General features: G+C 49.5%; 2 protein-coding genes across 2 annotated transcripts in view; one reads left to right on the forward strand and one right to left on the reverse strand.

The window, feature by feature from the left end:
- Positions 1-18,470, reverse strand: part of LOC125913211 (L-lactate dehydrogenase A chain) — a 968,541-nt gene that overhangs the window by 806,378 nt on the left and 143,693 nt on the right. The gene's annotated exons all lie outside the window — the stretch shown is intronic.
- The window catches only part of ABCC8 (ATP binding cassette subfamily C member 8), a 77,566-nt gene that overhangs the window by 25,283 nt on the left and 33,813 nt on the right, over positions 1-18,470 (forward strand). Inside the window, exons 8-12 of the mRNA XM_049618428.1 lie at positions 304-459; positions 5,305-5,439; positions 5,794-5,956; positions 15,664-15,704; positions 16,843-16,988. Of these exons, the coding sequence (XP_049474385.1) occupies positions 304-459; positions 5,305-5,439; positions 5,794-5,956; positions 15,664-15,704; positions 16,843-16,988 (641 nt within the window). The remainder of the gene's footprint in view (positions 1-303; positions 460-5,304; positions 5,440-5,793; positions 5,957-15,663; positions 15,705-16,842; positions 16,989-18,470) is intronic.

Here is an 18,470-nt window from a genome sequence, read left to right on the forward strand (position 1 = left end):
GTCCCCAAGGGAGAGGTCTTGCTTTGCTGGGGAAGTAGCTTGCCATGCTGGCAAGGATTCCTCATGTGAATGCTGCTTTTCTGACTTGCTTGTTCTGTAATCAAAGGCCTTTGCCTCTCTGAGCCTTAGTTACCTCATTTGTAAAATTGGAACCATTAATGCAGTGCCCCCTTACAAAGCTGCTCTGGGGCCCCGTGGAGGAATGACTGAGAAGGCACTGGCATATTGTAGACACATGGCATCTGGGAGACGGATTAGAATGATGATGATGACAAATGTGAAATACTCTGCTCTCATTTCCAGACCAAGATTTACAATAAAATTATGCACCTGTCCACCTCCAACCTGTCCATGGGGGACATGACAGCTGGGCAGATCTGCAACCTGGTTGCCATTGACACCAACCAGCTCATGTGGTTTTTCTTCCTGTGCCCAAACCTTTGGGCCATGCCAGTACAGGTAAGGGATGTGTGTCTGGGGTGGGGGTGGGGGGCACAAAGTCAGAATCTGCTGGTACATGCCCAGTGACTAGGGGCTCACCATCTTCCATTCCATGTTTGCCTGCACCTTCCACACCCTTGGGGTCTCCATGGTGTGTACCCTGGCTTCCAATACTCGCTCACACTCTGTAAACAGTCTAGCTATCTCTCTTGTCATTTAGGCACTCAAAAAGCAGCCAGCCTTAAAAAAAAACTATGGGATAATCATATGTGGAACATTTTTGCAGACATTAAAAGTTATGTTACAACAAAGTACTTAATTACACTGAAAAGTGTTCATGATGGATGTTTAAGCCAAAAAGGTTACAAAAGAGTACATGCAGTGAGCTTCACGCTAAATTGGAATACATGTACGTGTACACATTGGCACAGACTCACCCAGAAAAAAGAACTAGAAGGCCACAAGGTGGGGTTACGAGTGACTTTTATTTTCTTTATGCATTTCTAAATTCTCAAGTAAGCATGTGTTGTTCTTGAAAATCAAAAACATCATTATTTCTAAAGCCAAACAACCTTTGGGGATGGTTCTGAAGGAGGTGCATTCTCCCCCAACGATAGCAGGAGAATCCTTGGCGTGGTTTTCCTGACTCCTGGTCTGGTCTGCTCTGTCTCTCATCTGGAGCTTTGACCATGGACTTGGCTTCACTCTGGTGAATCCCAGAACCCCTGCAGGCTCCACAGAGGCTGCCTGGTATAGAGGAAAGTGCCTGGACTTTGGTGAAACCAGTTGATTCAAATACTTAACCTGTCTGAGCCTCAATTTCCTCATTTATGAAAAGGGGATGATTCCTACCCTCTGGTGTTGCTATGATGAGTCAATTAGACGATGTAAGTAAAGCACCAAGCAGAGTGCCCGGCCTAGAGCAGTCACTAAGTAAATATCAGATCCCTGGAAATTGCAGACTTTGGTTTGAGTGAGGACTTTACCAGTTCAGAATCGATTGGTTCTTAGGACGCAGATTCCACAAAACTTTATCTCAAGTGATTTTTATTGGTCCTTCTTACCTGTAAAACTTATATTTGAAAGACTTTAAAGAAAAATAGAACAGAGAGAGTCAGCTAGGCATCTTGATGGGGACGTAGGACAAGGAATCTGATGGTCCTTTTTATGGGGACAGCCCTGTATGCCATCCCCCATTACCACTTATCCATGTCTAGACCACCGTCCTCCCCCCAGCTCTACCAAGATGGATTGGTGACTACAGAAGCTATAGAAAGGGGCACCTGGGTAGTTCAGTTGGTTGAGTGTCCTACTCTCGATTCCAGCTCAGGTCCTGATCTCACAATTCATGAGGTAGAGCCCCATGTCGGGCTCCATGCTAACAGTGCAGAGTTTGTTTGGGATTCTCTCTCTCCCACCCTCTTTGCCCCTCCCCCACTCATGAGAGTTCTCTCTCTCTCTGTCTCAAAATAAATAAATAAACTTTTTTAAAAAAAGAAGCCATAGAAGGGCCTGGAGAGTTCATCTAATATAGTTACCAGTCTTTTATCCACAAGAACACTTTCTATTATGTCCCCTTAAACAACCTCTTTTGAAAGATTTTGTCCACCAAAATCTTCATTAAGATTTCATTTGTCCACCAGATTATCATTACTACTATTTATAACGTTTATTGCACGTACATCATTGCTAACAATGCTAATACTAATAACCCTTGCCCCAGGGGCACCTGGGTGGCTCAGTCAGTTAAGCATCCAACTTCATTCAGCTCAGGTCATGAACTCACTATTCATGGGTTTGAGCCCCACATCGGGCTCTGTGCTGACGGGTTGGAGCCTGGAGCCTGCTTCCAATTCTGTGTGTGTGTCTCTCTCTCTCTCTGCCCTTCCCCCTGCTTGTGCTCTCTCTCTCTCTCTCTCTCTCTCAAGAATAAATAAACATTAAAAAAATTAAAAGAAAAAATAATCCTTGCCTGCCCCAGCCTCTGTCACTTATGCAGTTAACCCTCCCAACACCCAGGGGGTGGTAGTTTTTATCTCCACTACTTACCTTTGTTTATTTATCATGAAGTATCATTTGGTTTTCCACTTTTAATTCCTTAAAGGCTGGCTATACCTTTGCCACTTAGAGCTTTAACCAGCCCTCAAGACCCAGTGTTCCCACGTGGAGTTGATCCAATCCTTTCAACCTAGCCAGGATCTTGTGTGCAGCCTGGGTCGCCTTTGGAAATACTGAAACTAGCTCAGGAGCCCCTCTCCTTTATCCCCGGGAACTCTCCTTGATTTGTAATCTTTTTTTGGTCACATATACTTTTTTTGATAAAAGCTTCATTAAGATATAATTCACCCATTTAAAGTGTATGATTCAGTGAGTTTTAGCATATTCAGAGTTGTGCGACCATCATTACAATTTTATTAAGTTTATTTATTTATTTTTGCTTAATGTTTGTTTATGTTGAGAGAGAGAGAGAGAGTGAGCCAGGGAGGGGCAGAGAGAGGGAGAGAGAGAATCCCAAGGAGGCTCCGCACTGTCAGCGCAGAGCCCCACACAGGGCTCAAACTCACGAACGGTGAGGTCATGACCTGAGCAGAAATCAAGAGTCGGTGGCTTAACCGACTGAGCCACCCAGGCGCCCCTAGCATTGTCACACTTTTAGAACACTTTCATCACCCCAAAGGGAAACCCGTACCCATTGGTGGTCACTTCTCATCCCCTCCCCCAGCCCTAGGCAACCTCTGACCTACACATACTTTTGACAGTCTAATAAAAGCTTCTCAGAAAAACAAATGTGTGTTCACACATTTTGCCTACGATTTCAGGGGCTGGACTGGCCCCCTGAAGCTCTTGGATGCCGTGTTAAGGAACTCGGCAATAGTGGGGACTTCTTTGATTCCTCATCCCGTGGGCACTGGAGGGGTGGGGCACACAGTGAGCCGGTAGCTGTGCCATATACCCAAGTATCTCCTTTCCGTGCTTCCCTAGTGACAGAATTCCCATGAGGCCTGTTTGTTTGTTTGTTTAAGAAAAGGGTTGCCGCCTGGTTTGATCTCTATGGGCCAGGTATTATTCTAGGTGCTTATCATATATATTCATTTAATATTCACAGAAGTCCTGCTAAGTGGGCATTAAAATCACCATGGTAAGGATGAAGAAGCTGAAACTCAGAGAGGTTAAGTAACTTGCCTAAGATTGCACAGCTAAGTGCTGAGACTGCATTCAAACTCAGGCTTGCAGACTCCGGGGACAGTGATCTCCCCACTATTATACTAGATCACTTTCCTAACTTGTAAATAGGAGCTAACATAGCCCTTGTATTCCCCACACTTGCTTTGCATACTCAGAATCGCTGCTTTCTGATATATTCTCCTGTAAGGTCCACTCAGACCCCTCAGAATAGAAGAGTGGACAGAAGAATTTAGGGAGCATGACAAGGGGTGGGTGGAGGAGGAGGAGGAGCCTGGCATCAGCAGCAGCTGTGTCTCCAGGTCTTGTTCCAGCAGCTGCCAGCACTTGCACGTGGTGGAGGTTCAGGCACCGACCCCCAGCAGGTGCCATGGTGGTGACTCTGGGAGTGCTCTTGGAGCTTCCTTGGTGTCTGGCTCTACCCAAGCCGCTGAACAATATGCCCTGATTGCCTCCATCTGAGGACAGCTAATGAAAACACTGGATGCCAGGGATAATTTTTGGGTAGGGTGATGGAAGCAGAGCCTGGCAGGAGTAGGAGTTTCTTTATTTCCCAACGTGCTTCTCTGCACCCCCGTGTCAGCATTTAACATCAGTGAAACACTGGGAGGCAGGTGGTAAAGGGGTCACTTACCAGCCCCTAAGATCCTGCTAATACAAGAGGCATTCTGTGATTAAGAGAAATTACAAAACCGCCCACCTCTGCCCTCGAGGTAGTGCAAGGAGCTTAGTGCCAATTTGGTGTAGAGTGCAAGGCCAACCCAGGCAGACTTTTTTTTTTTTTTCCAATTAAGGAAGACAGCACATCTGTTCCTCTAGAATAATCCCTGAATTTAGAGCTGTCTGCCTTTGAAGGCAACCTGAGAAATTGTCAGCTTGATGCTTCAGGGGCTGGCAAGAGTAATTTACACTTCTCATAAATATTCAGAAGTAGGCAGTCATTTGCATAAAGCCAGAATAATTCTCTTTTCAGAGAATACTTGCCAGATTCACTAAAACATTAAAGATACCAGCCTTCATGTACATATGTGTATATATATTATAGATTATAAAATGTATATGCCTCTAAGAATTATAAAAACTTGTATTTTCATCCAAAAACCACTCTACATGATGTCATAAATTTAAGAGATCATTTTCATTTTCTTATATATGTAATAATTGGTGTAATAGAAGACAGTTCATATTTTATTTTAAAAAAGATGCCAGGAGCCTGAGAATGAAAAATGAACTCTCAGACCCTGGACCGGTTTTGTCTGGCATGGATACGGCAGTGCCCCTTTGCTCATGTGTCACTTTTTCCCCAGTGTGAGGGAACCGTCAGCCTTGCCAGCCAGCCAACAGAACAAAAGGTGCTGTTACACTCATTGTGCAACCTCAGCTCTGAGACTTCCATCTGGAAGGTAGATTTGGAGAGAGTTAATGGTTCAGCAGGCTTACAGATAAATGCAGTTTGTTATCAGCCCAGAAAGCCACTGCTTGCATGAGAGCCCATCATGTTAATACCTCTTTCTGAAATTGCTTTGTCACACCTCCTCCTCTGGCCCCTGGGGACAACTCGGAAACCTGGGCACCAAGGCATGTCCCTCTCTAGGGGCCTGGGGAAAGGGGTTGCCAACACCGCTTCCCCCATGGCGACTACCAGGTCAAAGGAAACTCACCCCCATGACCCTCCCTCAGATCGTCGTGGGTGTGATTCTCCTCTACTACATCCTTGGAGTCAGTGCCTTAATTGGGGCAGCTGTCATCATCCTACTGGCCCCCGTCCAGTACTTTGTGGCCACCAAGCTCTCCCAGGCCCAGAGGAGCACACTGGTGAGTGAGCGTCCCCAGGGTGCTCGCGCCCCTTTTCCCCATCCTTCCCCCATGCGGCTGCTTGCTCCCTTTCCCTATACATCAGCGAAGCTCTTCACTCTTCCCCCAGATGCCACCAAACAGCCATACACACATATATCCACACTATCGTTGACCTTAAGCAGGTTACTTGATTGTCCAGGCCTCCGTTTCTTTGTCTGTGGGAGGGGATGAGTGGAGAAAGCAAGGGAGCGTCCCCATGGGCTCGGGAGCTGGGCATTGCCTGTGAAGTGATGAGGGCATTGACTTGGCTCCTTCCTCTTGGCTGGGCCAGGGGCAAAGGAAACCCCTCTCTGACTTGGTGACCCCTGGCAGGAGTATTCCAACGAGAGGCTGAAGCAGACCAACGAGATGCTCCGTGGCATCAAGCTGCTCAAGCTGTACGCCTGGGAGAACATCTTCTGCACACGCGTGGAGATGACCCGCAGGAAGGAGATGACCAGCCTCAGAGCCTTCGCCGTCTACACCTCCATTTCCAGTGAGTCTACCCCACCAGCCAGCCCTGTGTGCTGGGTGTCCAGGCTTGAGGGAGGGAGCAGAGGTGGCCAAAGCTCGAGTCTTTATCATCATCACCCAATCCAGGTGAGCCTCCAGCTTGGAGCAGAGCCCCTGGAAGTCACAGTGTCCTCAGTCACGTGCCCAGCAAATCAAATGTATATCGACAGCCTGCTGCGGGCAGGACACTGTCCTGGCCCTCAAGACACAGTGATGACATTGGGGCGCCTGGGTGGCGCAGTCGGTTAAGCGTCCGACTTCAGCCAGGTCACGATCTCGCGGTCCGTGAGTTCGAGCCCCGCGTCAGGCTCTGGGCTGACGGCTCGGAGCCTGGAGCCTGCTTCAGATTCTGTGTCTCCCTCTCTCTCTGCCCCTCCCCCATTCATGCTCTGTCTCTCTCTGTCCCAAAAATAAATAAAAAACGTTGAAAAAAAAATTTAAAAAAAAAAAGACAGTGATGACAGAGACAAAGGAGGTCTTTTATACTCCATTGAGCTGATCTGTTATGGGGAGGCTGCAGTAAATGAATATATAGCAACAGTTTTGGATTCTCCGGAGTGTGAGGACTTCTTTTTTTTTTTTTTTTTTTTATTTTTTTTTTTTAACATTTATTTAATTTTGAGACAGAGAGAGACAGAGCATGAACAGGGGAGGGTCAGAGAGAGAGGGAGACACAGAATCTGAAACAGGCTCCAGGCTCTAAGCAGTCAGCACAGAGCCCGACGCAGGGCTCAAACCCACGGACAGTGAGATCGTGACCTGAGCCGAAGTCGGACGCTTAACGGACTGAGCCACCCAGGCGCCCCTGTGAGGACTTCTTTAAGTAAATCAGACTGAGCTTCCCTTCCCTGCCCTGGATGCGGCTCCAAGGAAGCTTCTAACTACCTGGGGTATGAGGAGGAGAAAGATACTCACAGATGTAGAGACTGAATCTGTATTAACCAAGTGGTTAGGAAACCCTAAGCCCAGAACAGAGAGAAAGGGGGAAAAAAAGACCAAAACTGGTAAAAAAAAAAAAAAAAAAAAAACCTCTTGGGGTCCCAGCAGACATATGTATTAAAACCGCTTTCCAGAGAACATGGGGCTCTAGTGGCAAATGCTCCTGTAGAACAATAAGCTAATAATAAAGAAACAAAAATCCACCTGAGAAAAATGTACCAGCAGAGTAAGAGTCAGCAAGTGCAAAAAAAAAAAAAAAAAAAAAAAAAAAAAAATTATTCCCTCAAACCTGGAAATGATAGAATAGTCTGAAAGAGTTAGTAAGTATGTTTAAAATAATTAAAGAGCTCAAGGAAAGTGTAAAACCCACAAGGTAAAACAGATAAGTATCAGGGGGAAAAGAGCCAAAGGGAATTCTAGAAATTAAAAATTTAGTTATCGAAATCAATTTGGTGGACAGTGGTCCCCAGGTCAGGCCAGGGCTTATGGAGATCTGATGGAGTCCTGGCCCAAGTTGATCTCACAGTTGGTCTAGTGGCTCCGTGGCCCCACCCTGCGGTGGTGGCCACCGCCCAAGTGCATAATTGGGATGGAAGTAGTTAGCAGCTGCTATACCTCACCCTGGTTCCCTGGCCTGTCCAGTTTAAGAGCCAGTATGGTAGGAAGGGCCAAGTAGAAGCCCCCAGAGAGAAAAAACAAAAAACAAAAAGGAAACAAAACAACTCAAGTGTAAAGCTTAAATGAATTAATATAGCTGAAGAGGACATTTGTGAGTTAAAAGATAGATCCGTGGAGGGGCACTTGGCTGGCTCAGTGGGTAGAGCAAGTGACTCTTGATGTCAGGGTTGTGAGTTCAAGCCCCACATAAAGAAAATGTTTTCTGCCATTTGGGAAAACCATTTTACAGATGAGAAATGGAGGCCCAGAGGGGGTGTCCTCCTGAGGTCAATCCTGAGGTTAAAAGCATGGCTCAGACTAGATCCTTTGGCATCTTGTGCTATTTTTCACAAAGGGCTGGGCACTGATGTGGGGGTGAAAAAAAACTTAGGACACAGTGGGGCACCATTTCAGGCTATTTTCTCTGAGTAGAAGAGAAACAACCAAGAATGGGCTTTGATGGGAGTGGGAAACAGAGAAGGAAATTAGGAGAGACGGACACTACTGACCACCTCCGCCAGTCGAGGTTGGTTCTTTTGGTGTGCCAGGAAGAAACACAGCTGTGGGGGTCGCCAGTGGTGGGCCAGTAGTGCAGGGCGCACTGGCCATGTCTCCCAGACAGGGTCATGGAAAATAAGATAGCCACTCAGGTCATCTGTGTGTTCCTGGTGTTCATATTGCCTAGAGAGAGGGTCCAGTGGGGCCAGGTGGCCAGCACCCAACCTGAAGGTTCTCGCAGGGCAAGGCTTACACTGAGCACCCCAAGTGTCCCACTCTCCTGTGCCCATCCAGACCATGGTGCCCTGTGGCTTACCACGGTCAACAGTGACAGACCATCCACCATCCGTGGCACCAATCATGGCATCTTTCTGCAGAAAATCCTGCTAGGAACTGCTTTTCTCAGAATGCAGCTATGAACGTGGCAGGCAGTGGTGGCTTCCTGGATTCCTCACCAAGACACGCAGGTCACTGGTCTCTCCTCTTTACCCTCAGCCCTGAACACAGTGCTCAGGGCCTCTGAGCACTCTCAGGCTGAGTGCTCCACAGCATAGGAGAAATTGGGAAGGAACATCTCAAGAGGTCAGAGAAACCAGCCCCTGCAGCCCAGGCCCTCTTCACCCTCCTCTCTGCCACCCTCCTGCTCTGCCTGCCCCTGGGCCTGGTTGTGGTAAAAGTAACACCACACTGTGTATAACCAATTAGACACCTGGCTCCCAGACATCTCATCAATGGGAACAGCTGCTGAGGTGGAGGAGGATTTCCGGCCACAGCCAGGTGACTTCTCCTCCCAGCAGCAGCACAGCAGGGCGGGGTAGGGCAGGCTCCCTATTGCTTCGATGCAAGCTAGGGAAGGGAAGCAGTAAGAAAACAACACTAGGCCCCCAAGATTCCTGGCAGCCTCAGGTCATATAGTTGAGGGCAGCTCCCAACTACTTTGCTCCTAGGAGATGTATGCTCGATTCCTGCATTCCACACTATAACCTGGGATGTATTGCATATCAACAACATTTTATGATGCCTAGGTTCCCAGGCTAGCCCGCCAAAACCTGTCTAGTAGGTGTTCTTTGTCCCATGGGGCCCTCAGAAGCCAAGCCATGGCTTCGTGAAGGTCATGGGGCCAGGAGGACGTGGGGGAAAGGAGATGCCATGTTGTCAGGGGCTGAGATGACTATGTTAGGAGTGAGGGACTCTGGAGCCAAGCAGGGGTTCTGTTCAGGGTCCCTCACCTGTCCAGGAATCAGTGACCTAGAGGGATAAACAGAGCATCCCAGGCTGGTCCCTGGAAGAGGACAGTGGGAGGGAAAGGGAAGAGCCCTCCGGGAGAGCGTTGAAAGCTAAGTGCTATTTACTTGGTATTTGCCCTTCCTGGGATGGGTTTGTTAGTCAGCAGCAGGGAGGGCGGGGTGGGGGTGGGGGTGGGGGGACAGGGTGGGAAGGGCACCTCCTGGCTGTGGGTATATGCTTTCAGTGTGTTTTCATTTACCTCCTCCCGGACTTCCTGCCTTCTGCTCCCTGTCACCAGGGATCAGGACACAGGTCATTAGACTTGAGGTAATGGGGCATCTTTCATTCTCGTCCCTGGCGCCAGCCACGGGGTCCTGGCGCCAAAGAGGAACCCAAGAGTCATGTTTTCTGATGGTGTCCATCTCGGTGCTGCCTGCTGGGCTTTCAGTCTGGTCATCGAATGCCAGGCAGTCAGAGTAGCTCTGGTGCTCTATCTGATGCTCCTGCCATCAGAGCCCCGAGCTGGTGCGGGGCAGGGCAGTGCAGGGAATGAAAAGGAAATGGCTACAGTTTCCCTACCATCAAAATCCAGAATTGAAGGAAAAGAGATGTAAGTCACTCGGCCGGGGTTGAGTGAGCCCAGCCCAAGCACTGGGAGGGATGCAAGAGACAGTTAAGTTGTGCTACTCATTTTCCAGGAGTTTTTACTCTGCTGAGATGTCAGCGCTGACGTACATGAAACAGTGGCAGGGAGCACTGAACCGTATGGACCTGCTCTGTGCTGGCTGCCTAGCGAGCCTACGTGCACTTAATCCTCACAACAGCTTTGTGAGGTGTGTGGTTCCACTGTCCCATTTTCGTGAGGCTCAGGAAGGGGAGAGGACTCTCCAAGGTCCTCAGCCAGGAAATGGCCGAGAACAGAGAAGAAGGAAGCCCATGGGCTGGGAGTTCACGAGAGCTTCACGCGAGAGGTGGCTTGACCTGCACCTCATAGGAAGGGCAGGATTTCAGTGAGTAGAAGCTTAAGTGGGGAAAAGCTGGAGGTAAGTGCTTTGGCCACTCCCCTGAGAAGTCAGTTCAATCCTTATTTCCCTGCAGAAGCAGGTGATTCTAGATGTCCAGCCCAGCCGTGTATTTGAGGATAAGCTTTGCAAGAGTGACAAAGGGGTTCTAGGCCCTACCAGTCAACCAACAGACATGCCGCCAGTTCATTCTGTCCTTTGTTCAGCACCCATCCCAAGGCCTTCTCTCTGTGTCAGACTCTACCGAGGCCTTGTGCATTAAAGAGGAGGCAAGCATGATCCTCTCCCTGCCAGTCCTGAGAGAGACCATGCCATGAACAGTGAGGCCAGAGATATGGGTCAGTTCCAAATGGACCACTTTTGTTTTGTTTCTTTCATCACTTATCTGATAAATATTTGGTGAGCTCCTACTATGTGCCAGGACCTGTGCTAGGTATGGGGGTGCAGTGCTGAGAAGAAATAGTGGTCCCTGCCTGCAGGTTCCTCACAGGCTGATAGGGAGGCCAGACATGCAACCGTGTTGTGAGAGGAACAGAAAGGGGTATTCTAGATGCCCATAAGAGTTCTACCCAACCTAATCTCTAGGGGTCATGGGTGTCAAGGAAACCTTGTCAGGATGACTACAGGTTAGACAGATGAGAGGAAGAATGTTCCAGGCACAAAGGCCTAGAGGTGAGAAGGATGATGGTGTGTTCAAGACTTGAGCATAATTCGGTGAGGAGAGGGTAAGAAGACCAGATCATGCAGGACCCTGTGTGCTGTGTTCAGACCCCTAGGTTTTCTCCCAAAGCAGGAGAGCCACTGAAAGAGTTTGAGTAAAGGACAGGTATGTTTGCTGCCTCTTTGAGTATTCTGGGGTCAAAGGTCTTCTTTCTTCCCAGCTGGTCTGAACCACAGTCAGGTGGACCCTCCTGGGAGGGATGTAACCAGCCTCAAACCATGCCCTGCAAAACAAAAAACATATCTCCAAACCCAACTCTGCCACAGACAGCGTTGTGGGGCTGGACAGGATGGTGCTGGTGAACCCCATTCTCAGGCCACCCCGCACCTGCCAGGGCCTGGCAATTCTTGGCAAGTCTTGCTTCTGTCTCTTCCGTGGAGGCCCCGACTCAGAGCAGCCAGTGTTGCAGGACAAGGTGACCTCCGCACCTGGTCCCCCTTCCTCCTCCAGCTTCTGTGAATTTCTTCTTCAGTATCTGCCCCTCCTCCCACTAGCTGGGCCAGCCGATGCACATCCTGGCCTGCTTGGGCAGAGAGGTGGCTGAGGGAGAGCCAGGCAGGTGCATCTATGAAGGGGCAGAATCGGTGTGGCTACAGGGTCTCTTGCCACACTTCCTCCACTGCCAGCAGCTGAGCCACCTTTCCCTCCCCTCTGTAGACTTCAGACTGACTATCCCACTGAATGGGAAATAGCCCTGTGCACCTCAAAATACGCTTCCCCCTCTGGCAGGTGCAACCTGCATTGAGGCCTGGCTGTGAGCCCACAGCTGCTCCCCTGCCCTCCGTGGAGACAAAGATGAAGTTAACCAGAGGCACAAATGGCTGGCTGTGCCTCCGGACACATGGCTTCTGAAATATTTATCAAAGCTGTGGAAATAAAAAGCTCCTGGTATTGCGGTGCAGGCTGGCACCTACAAGGCCGGGCAGCATTCCTTGAGCAAAGCCATGGGAAGCAGCTGATCTGAGCCCTGCCTTGGTTTTGGTTGATTTGTTGTTTGCTTTGTTTGGGGAGGAGGGGGTATGAAAAGTGGCACAGCTACTCACTGCTCTACCCCCAGAACCCAGCACAAACACCTTTTGCGGACAGAGGAGATCTGCAAAAAAATAATTTTTGAAGGAATACTTCCTTTTTTACATTTTTATTTATTTTGAGAGACAGAGAGAGTGCGTGCAAGCAGGGGAGGGGCAGAGAGAGAGAGAGAGGGAGAGAGAGAATCCCAAGCAGGCTCTGTGCTCTCAGCACAGACCCCGATGCGGGGCTTGAACTCAGGAACCGTGAGATCACGACCTGAGCCGAAATCAAGGGTTCAACGCTTAACCAACTGAGCCACCGAGGCGCCCCTTTGGAGGAATACTTCTTAAAGGGTAGTTGGAGAGGAGGGTGTTAAAACGACACCTACCCATATGTCTACACCATTACAGAAAGACTTTTACTTTCGAAGGTGGCATGTCAGGCCTGCCTACACGCAGCTAAACTTTTCCATAACAGTGCCACACTCACACATGATTTTCTACCTTCTACTTTCACTTAGAATTATTTCACAGTACTTCTGGCTCCCTAGCACTCAAGATTTGAGCACCATCATGTTCTTGTCTCCGCACCACCCCGCCCCTGTCCGGATCAAATCAAGATGAGTCAGCCCACCCCATGCCAAAGTTGGAGAGAAATGAACTTTCGGTCGGATTTCCCACCCCTCCACCACCTTTAATGTCTTCCAGGGCCTTATGTGGTTCAAGAAGATGGGTGCAGGGCCTCTGGTCTTCAACTTGTGACAGCTGGGACACCCTGCTCCCTTCCCCCTACCCTCACTAGGGTACAGGAGTGTCTGCTGAGCTCAGAGACCTGCCAGCGCCTGCGGCATCCCAGGCTCCTTAGTCTTAGACACGGACATCCCCAGTGCCAGCCATGTCCACCCCAGGGCCCAGCGGGGTGGTCTTCAGAGTGGCCTTGAAAACAAGCAGCTAGTGATTCCCTTCATCCATCTGCCACCCTGTATGGCACCCAGAGCTCCCTGAACAAAGGCTGTCCTTCCAGGAGAGGATGAGGGAAGTGGAAAATTACATTTTCACTGGCTAACATCTCCGTACAACAACAGAACAGGACAGAAATTAATTATGTCATATACATTCTCCATGGTGCTGCATCAGCATTGGAATACTCATTTTCAAATTTATTTATAGCTTGTCTCGTTCCTCAAAGGACTTCAGGCAGCTACAAGAATAAAGACAATAAAATAGGGAAAAAATAAATTTTAAAAATCACGACCAGAGAAAACATGCAGAACAAAATACCCATTATCACACATTTCTGACTGCAAAATCTCCCCCAGAGTCGATGTACCACTTTACTAAAACAGCCACTCCTGTTGGATGTTGCCAGTTAATTTCATTTTGGGTGCTTTACGGCTGTGGTTGTGGTTTTGTTGTGACTGATAGCGCTGCAGCTAACACCATCTTGCTGAGAGCTTCGTGCTTCTGTTAAGTGATTTTTCAAGATAAATTCCCAGGAGAGAGATTACAGGATCAGAAGGTCTGAACTTCTGCGGGTCTCTAGCTACGAAGCACCAGATTGCTTTCTAAGCACAGTTGGGCCAATTTGCAACCTAACTTCGAGCCTATTCTAGAGCTGGGAGTTGAGCCCCAGAGGTGTGGGAGGGGGCCCAGGGGTGGTGCACAAGTGCCTTTTCTAGCTTGAACCCCTCCTGTCTGGTAATTGATGGAGATGGGAAAGAGAGAAACCGAAGGAGGCTCCTGCCCTAAAGGAGCTTTCTGGAATAACTGGTCCTGGAGGGGATGGACGTGGCTACTCCAATGTTCAGAGCTATATGGTTGGTGATGGTCAAGGGCCCAGGCCTACTGGTGTCCTCCTCCCCCTCCCTCTTCACAGCCCACGATGGCTGTGCTATGTCCTACATCCCTGATCTGGGTCCCTTATACCGTAGGAAAACTGATTGTGTTTAAAGTGCCCCCCTGCCAGAGACACAGAGAGAGCTGTAGCACTGTGCAGGGTACCTGGAGACCATGGCGCCTTCTTCAGGAAGGGTGGCTAAAGGCCAGGTATGATATTGGTATTGGTAAAAAGCCTTGTGACCAGAGAGACTAGCAGAAGCCCCAAGACCAGCTGTGTCTCCTCCATGAGATTGGGAGCTCTCCAATGCCTGGAGCCGTTTCCCTCATCAGATTAGGAATTCCCCCAAAATGGGCCCAATGTCTTTCCGTCTGCTGGGGAACTCCCCGAGGCATGCTCCCTCTCTCCCCATCTTAATAGGGGCTTCCTGAGGGCATAGCTCTGCCCCTTTCCTCAGACAAGGACGCCCCTGTGGGCAGAGGCCATATTCTCCCACCCATTTGGGGTTCCACATCTCCAGCATACACTGTATATGTACTAGCTGGTACATACAGGATTCTTGGAATAAGTGGATAGTCTGCTTCTTGGAATGGTGTTGACCATTTGTAATTCTTCAGTGTCTCCAGAACCTTTGCCATTCATTAGATAGGGGCCATGTGCACAGCAGGCTGATCTGGCTCCTGGCTCCTTCTGCTTTAATTTGGCTAATTATACAACCAGACTCTTTTCTGGGCTGGTCTGGAAGAGGCTCCTGGAAGGAAGGAGGAGGAGATGGGAAGGTGGCAGCTAAGATAGTCATCTCTTATTCCAGGAAGGCTGCTCTCTGGAAGTTTAGGCCCAGGGTTAGGGCTCTCTCCAGCATCTCACACCTTGGGCTAGAGGAGCATGACCTGTGGAGCAGAGCTAAGCTAGTAGCCTGTGAGGTCTGACATTCAGGCAGCATCCAGGTTCACATTCCCCTCTTATTTACATTATCTTCTTTACATTATCCCCTCTTATTTGGAGGAATCCAGAGGGTGTGAACAAGTACACATTTACAAAAATCAGGTAAAGAAACCAAGGAATGGGAAAGGTAAATGACCTGCCCAAGGTCAGGGACTCCACCCTTCTCTGACTTGAAGTCCAGCTCCCTTTGCTCTCTGGGATCCCTATGAAGGGTCCGAGGGCCACACTTTAAACAGAACAAGGAGGGGACCTCTGTTGCAGCAAACCACCTGCCCCACCTAGGCAGGGACTCTAAGCCTTAGAGCCTAGGGAGACCCTCTTTTAAGCTGTCCTTAGTTACTAATACCTCAATGTGAGTGAGTTTGAAATCCTTCCCAAGAGCCATGAGAGATGAGGAACCCTCTAAGCCTCAGAGAGAACCTGGCTTGGGGGGATACAGGGACCAAAGGCAGAACAAGGGGTAGCAACCTAGTGCCCCCCAGAAACACATGAGGCTGACCTCACAGTTGGCCAAGGGCAGCCAATGCTCCAATCTCTTTTCTCACCGCTTCTCACGGGACTTCCTTCCCGCTGACCACCTGGAGCAGAATAAAAGCATGTAAGCTTTTGTCTAAAGGCTCAGGTCTCAGACACATGGGGCAAGAGTCTTAAGGGAAGCAGGGTAAGGAGCTGGAGGGACCGCAAGGCTAGAGTTCTGCCCCTACTCTGCCCAGCTCCACCCTGGTGGCTGGAGAAGGGACCCCATGGGCTGCACTGCTTCCGGACCACCGCGGGCAGCTTCATTTTTAGCTCTCTCATCCCTCCCACTAAACTTCCCTTGTGCTTCCTCCACAGTTTTCATGAACACGGCCATCCCCATTGCAGCTGTCCTCATTGTAAGTGGATCCCTTCTCCAGCTCCGGATGCGGTGGGTGGCAGAGAGTGTTTGCAGTGAGAGGCGGCCCAGGGTTTGGCCTCTCTGCACAAGGCCTTCGGATGATGCACTCAGCAGTGGGGCTGGAAATAGGGCAATAGATTGAAAGCCTGTAATGCCCAGCAGTGCCTCCCCGACCCCAGGCAGACCGGGGCCTCTGCCTCTGGGCCCAGAAGACCTGCGGCTTCGTCTTTAAAGAAATCTCACTTTCTTTTAAAAAGAGCTATCAAACTTTTTAATTATAAAAGTAAGACGTGTTTATTGCAGACATGTTGGGAAATTAAATCACCCACAGTCCCACTGGCAACATCTTTAACGTGTTTCTTTCCAGTCTCTTTTTAAGGCACATATTGTGACATTTTTACAAAAATAGGATTGTGTCGCACATGCAGTTTTGTAACCTGCTTTTTAAAGTTTAAGAACACGAATAATTCTCCACATCATTAAATGTTGCAGTGGAGGTTTCCTAAAGCAATTTTGACCAAAGCTGTGTGTAAGCCCAGCAGTGGGGGCCCGAAGTAGACCCCTCCAGAAAGGTCGAGCCCTCACTACCGCCCAGGGCTCCTATCCCTGGCGTCTGTGGCGGCCACAGTTCTTTAAAAAGATGCATTTTTTTCCCCTGGGGGCCGGTGTCCCTAAGCTGTGGCGAGTTTACAGCCATCAGACACACTTGGGAATTCACTTTTGACATGATTTATTGGGCTGGTTCTGGCCTGGCTCCTTGGGGAAGCCTGGGTCACAGAGGCTGCTGAGCCAGCCAGGTAGCCGAGGGCAGAGAGGAGGTGGTTTGGGAATGATCATGCCCACATTTTCCCTGACTGAGGACTGCTGTCTGAGGGGGCAGAGCTGACCTAAGCTGAGGGCTTCCCTGTGGTCATTCCTGGCAAAGAGGGAGCAGGACAGAGTGCAGCAGCCCAGCCCTCCAGCGTGAAGTCCTGAGCTTGCTGGAGACGTTTCCAGGAGGTGATTGAAGATGATGAAGGTGTCTCTAACAGAAAGCTCTCCTTGGGTCCCCTGTTCCAGCCCAGGGGCCGAGTGCTGCCAGTATGGGAGAGGGCCATGCTCTGAGTCACATACCTCACTTGTCCTTCTATCCACAGACCTTCGTGGGCCACGTCAGCTTCTTCAAAGAGGCCGACTTCTCGCCCTCGGTGGCCTTCGCCTCCCTCTCGCTATTCCACATCCTGGTCACACCACTGTTCCTCCTGTCCAGCGTGGTCCGGTCGACAGTCAAAGCTCTAGTCAGGTGAGAAGAGGGTCCAGCAAGATCACTGGACAGGCAGCTCGTGTGGTGGCCCCAGGGCTTGCTCCAGTGATCCCTACAACTACAGCTGTTTGGTCCAAAGTCATGCTTCCCCGTTGATCTGGGCCTCGCTAAAGGCGGTCATAGTTGGCCTGAGGGACATAGCCATGTGTGGCTCCCCTCCATGCCATCCCTGAGAAGGGATTACCTAACTGGCTTACATACCTCCAAGGAGAGGAAACTCAATGGCACCTGCAAGACAACTCTATAAAAAAAGAAAAAAATTCAATGTTGAGCCAAAATTGGCATCTTCTCACAAATTCTGCCCATTGGTACTAGTTCCACCCTCCAGAGCCACCCAGAATGAGCCCTGTTCCTCCAGCTCCTCGGATTTCAGAAGGTATCCACTGAATCTTTGTCTTCCTCAGGCTGAACATCCCCTCTTCTTTCCACGGGTCCCAGAGCCTTCCCGACCCTGGTCAGTAAAGCAGCTTTCCCTAAGTGCCTGCATGTCCTGTCCCCCCCTTAGCCTGCAGCTCTGGGAGGCCCCTACGTCTGAGCTCTAGAGCCCTGTGGCCACTCTCCCAGAGACATCACCCTCTTGGGAATGAAAACCCGAGGGTAGAGCGTTGAGGTTTTGGCTGGGGAGTTCCATACCTGGAGTGAAGATCTCCTTGGACCACTGAAATAGCTCCTTGAAAGCTAGGTCTTGGCATGCCTCTGGGGAGAGCCAGCTATGTCCTTTCCCATCACCAATGGGACCAGACAGTACCCAAGCCCCTTCAACCTTGAGAAAAGTGGCACCCTGGTCTCATGAGACCCTAGCATGTCCTAGACAAGCTGGCAAGGGGAAATAGCTGTTGGAACAAAATCGCTGATGGAAGGAACAACTCACACAAGGAAGCTCTGGCCAGGGTTCAAGGATGGAAGGAGGCATAACTCAGCAGAATTGTGGCCAAAGGAGTATATAACCAGGGAGTAGTTAAACCAGGGCTGGAAGAAGATTAGCTCCTATTTCCAGGCTTGGCTGTGCTGATTCAGTTTAATTGGCCATGGCATTGTGACTTCTAATGATCACCCTTCTACCCCCACCCCAGCCCAGCTCTGTGATTCTGTATAGAAACCACAGGTCCAAGGATGCTGCAGCTGTTGGAATTCCCTTGTGCTGACCCAGAAGCATTTCCATATGCAGACACTCTTGATACCACTGTCACCAGGGTAGCTGAGGCCTTCTCCTCCTTGAATTGGGATTAATAACACCTCCCCCAGCAGGACTTAATTATATGTGTATAAAGCATTAAACACAGTGTCTGGCATACAGTATGTGCTCAGTAAATACTAGCTATTATTAATAACCAATCCCAACCCTAACTAAACTTAACACTGACCAACCTTAACTCTAACAGTAATGGATAAAGCCCTACACCAATGAACCAGCTTTAACATTTAACTACCCCTAAAACTAATCAATCTTACCCTAACCCA

The sequence above is a fragment of the Panthera uncia genome, chromosome D1 (genome assembly GCF_023721935.1).
Source record: "Panthera uncia isolate 11264 chromosome D1, Puncia_PCG_1.0, whole genome shotgun sequence".
Taxonomy (NCBI): Eukaryota; Metazoa; Chordata; class Mammalia; order Carnivora; family Felidae; genus Panthera; species Panthera uncia.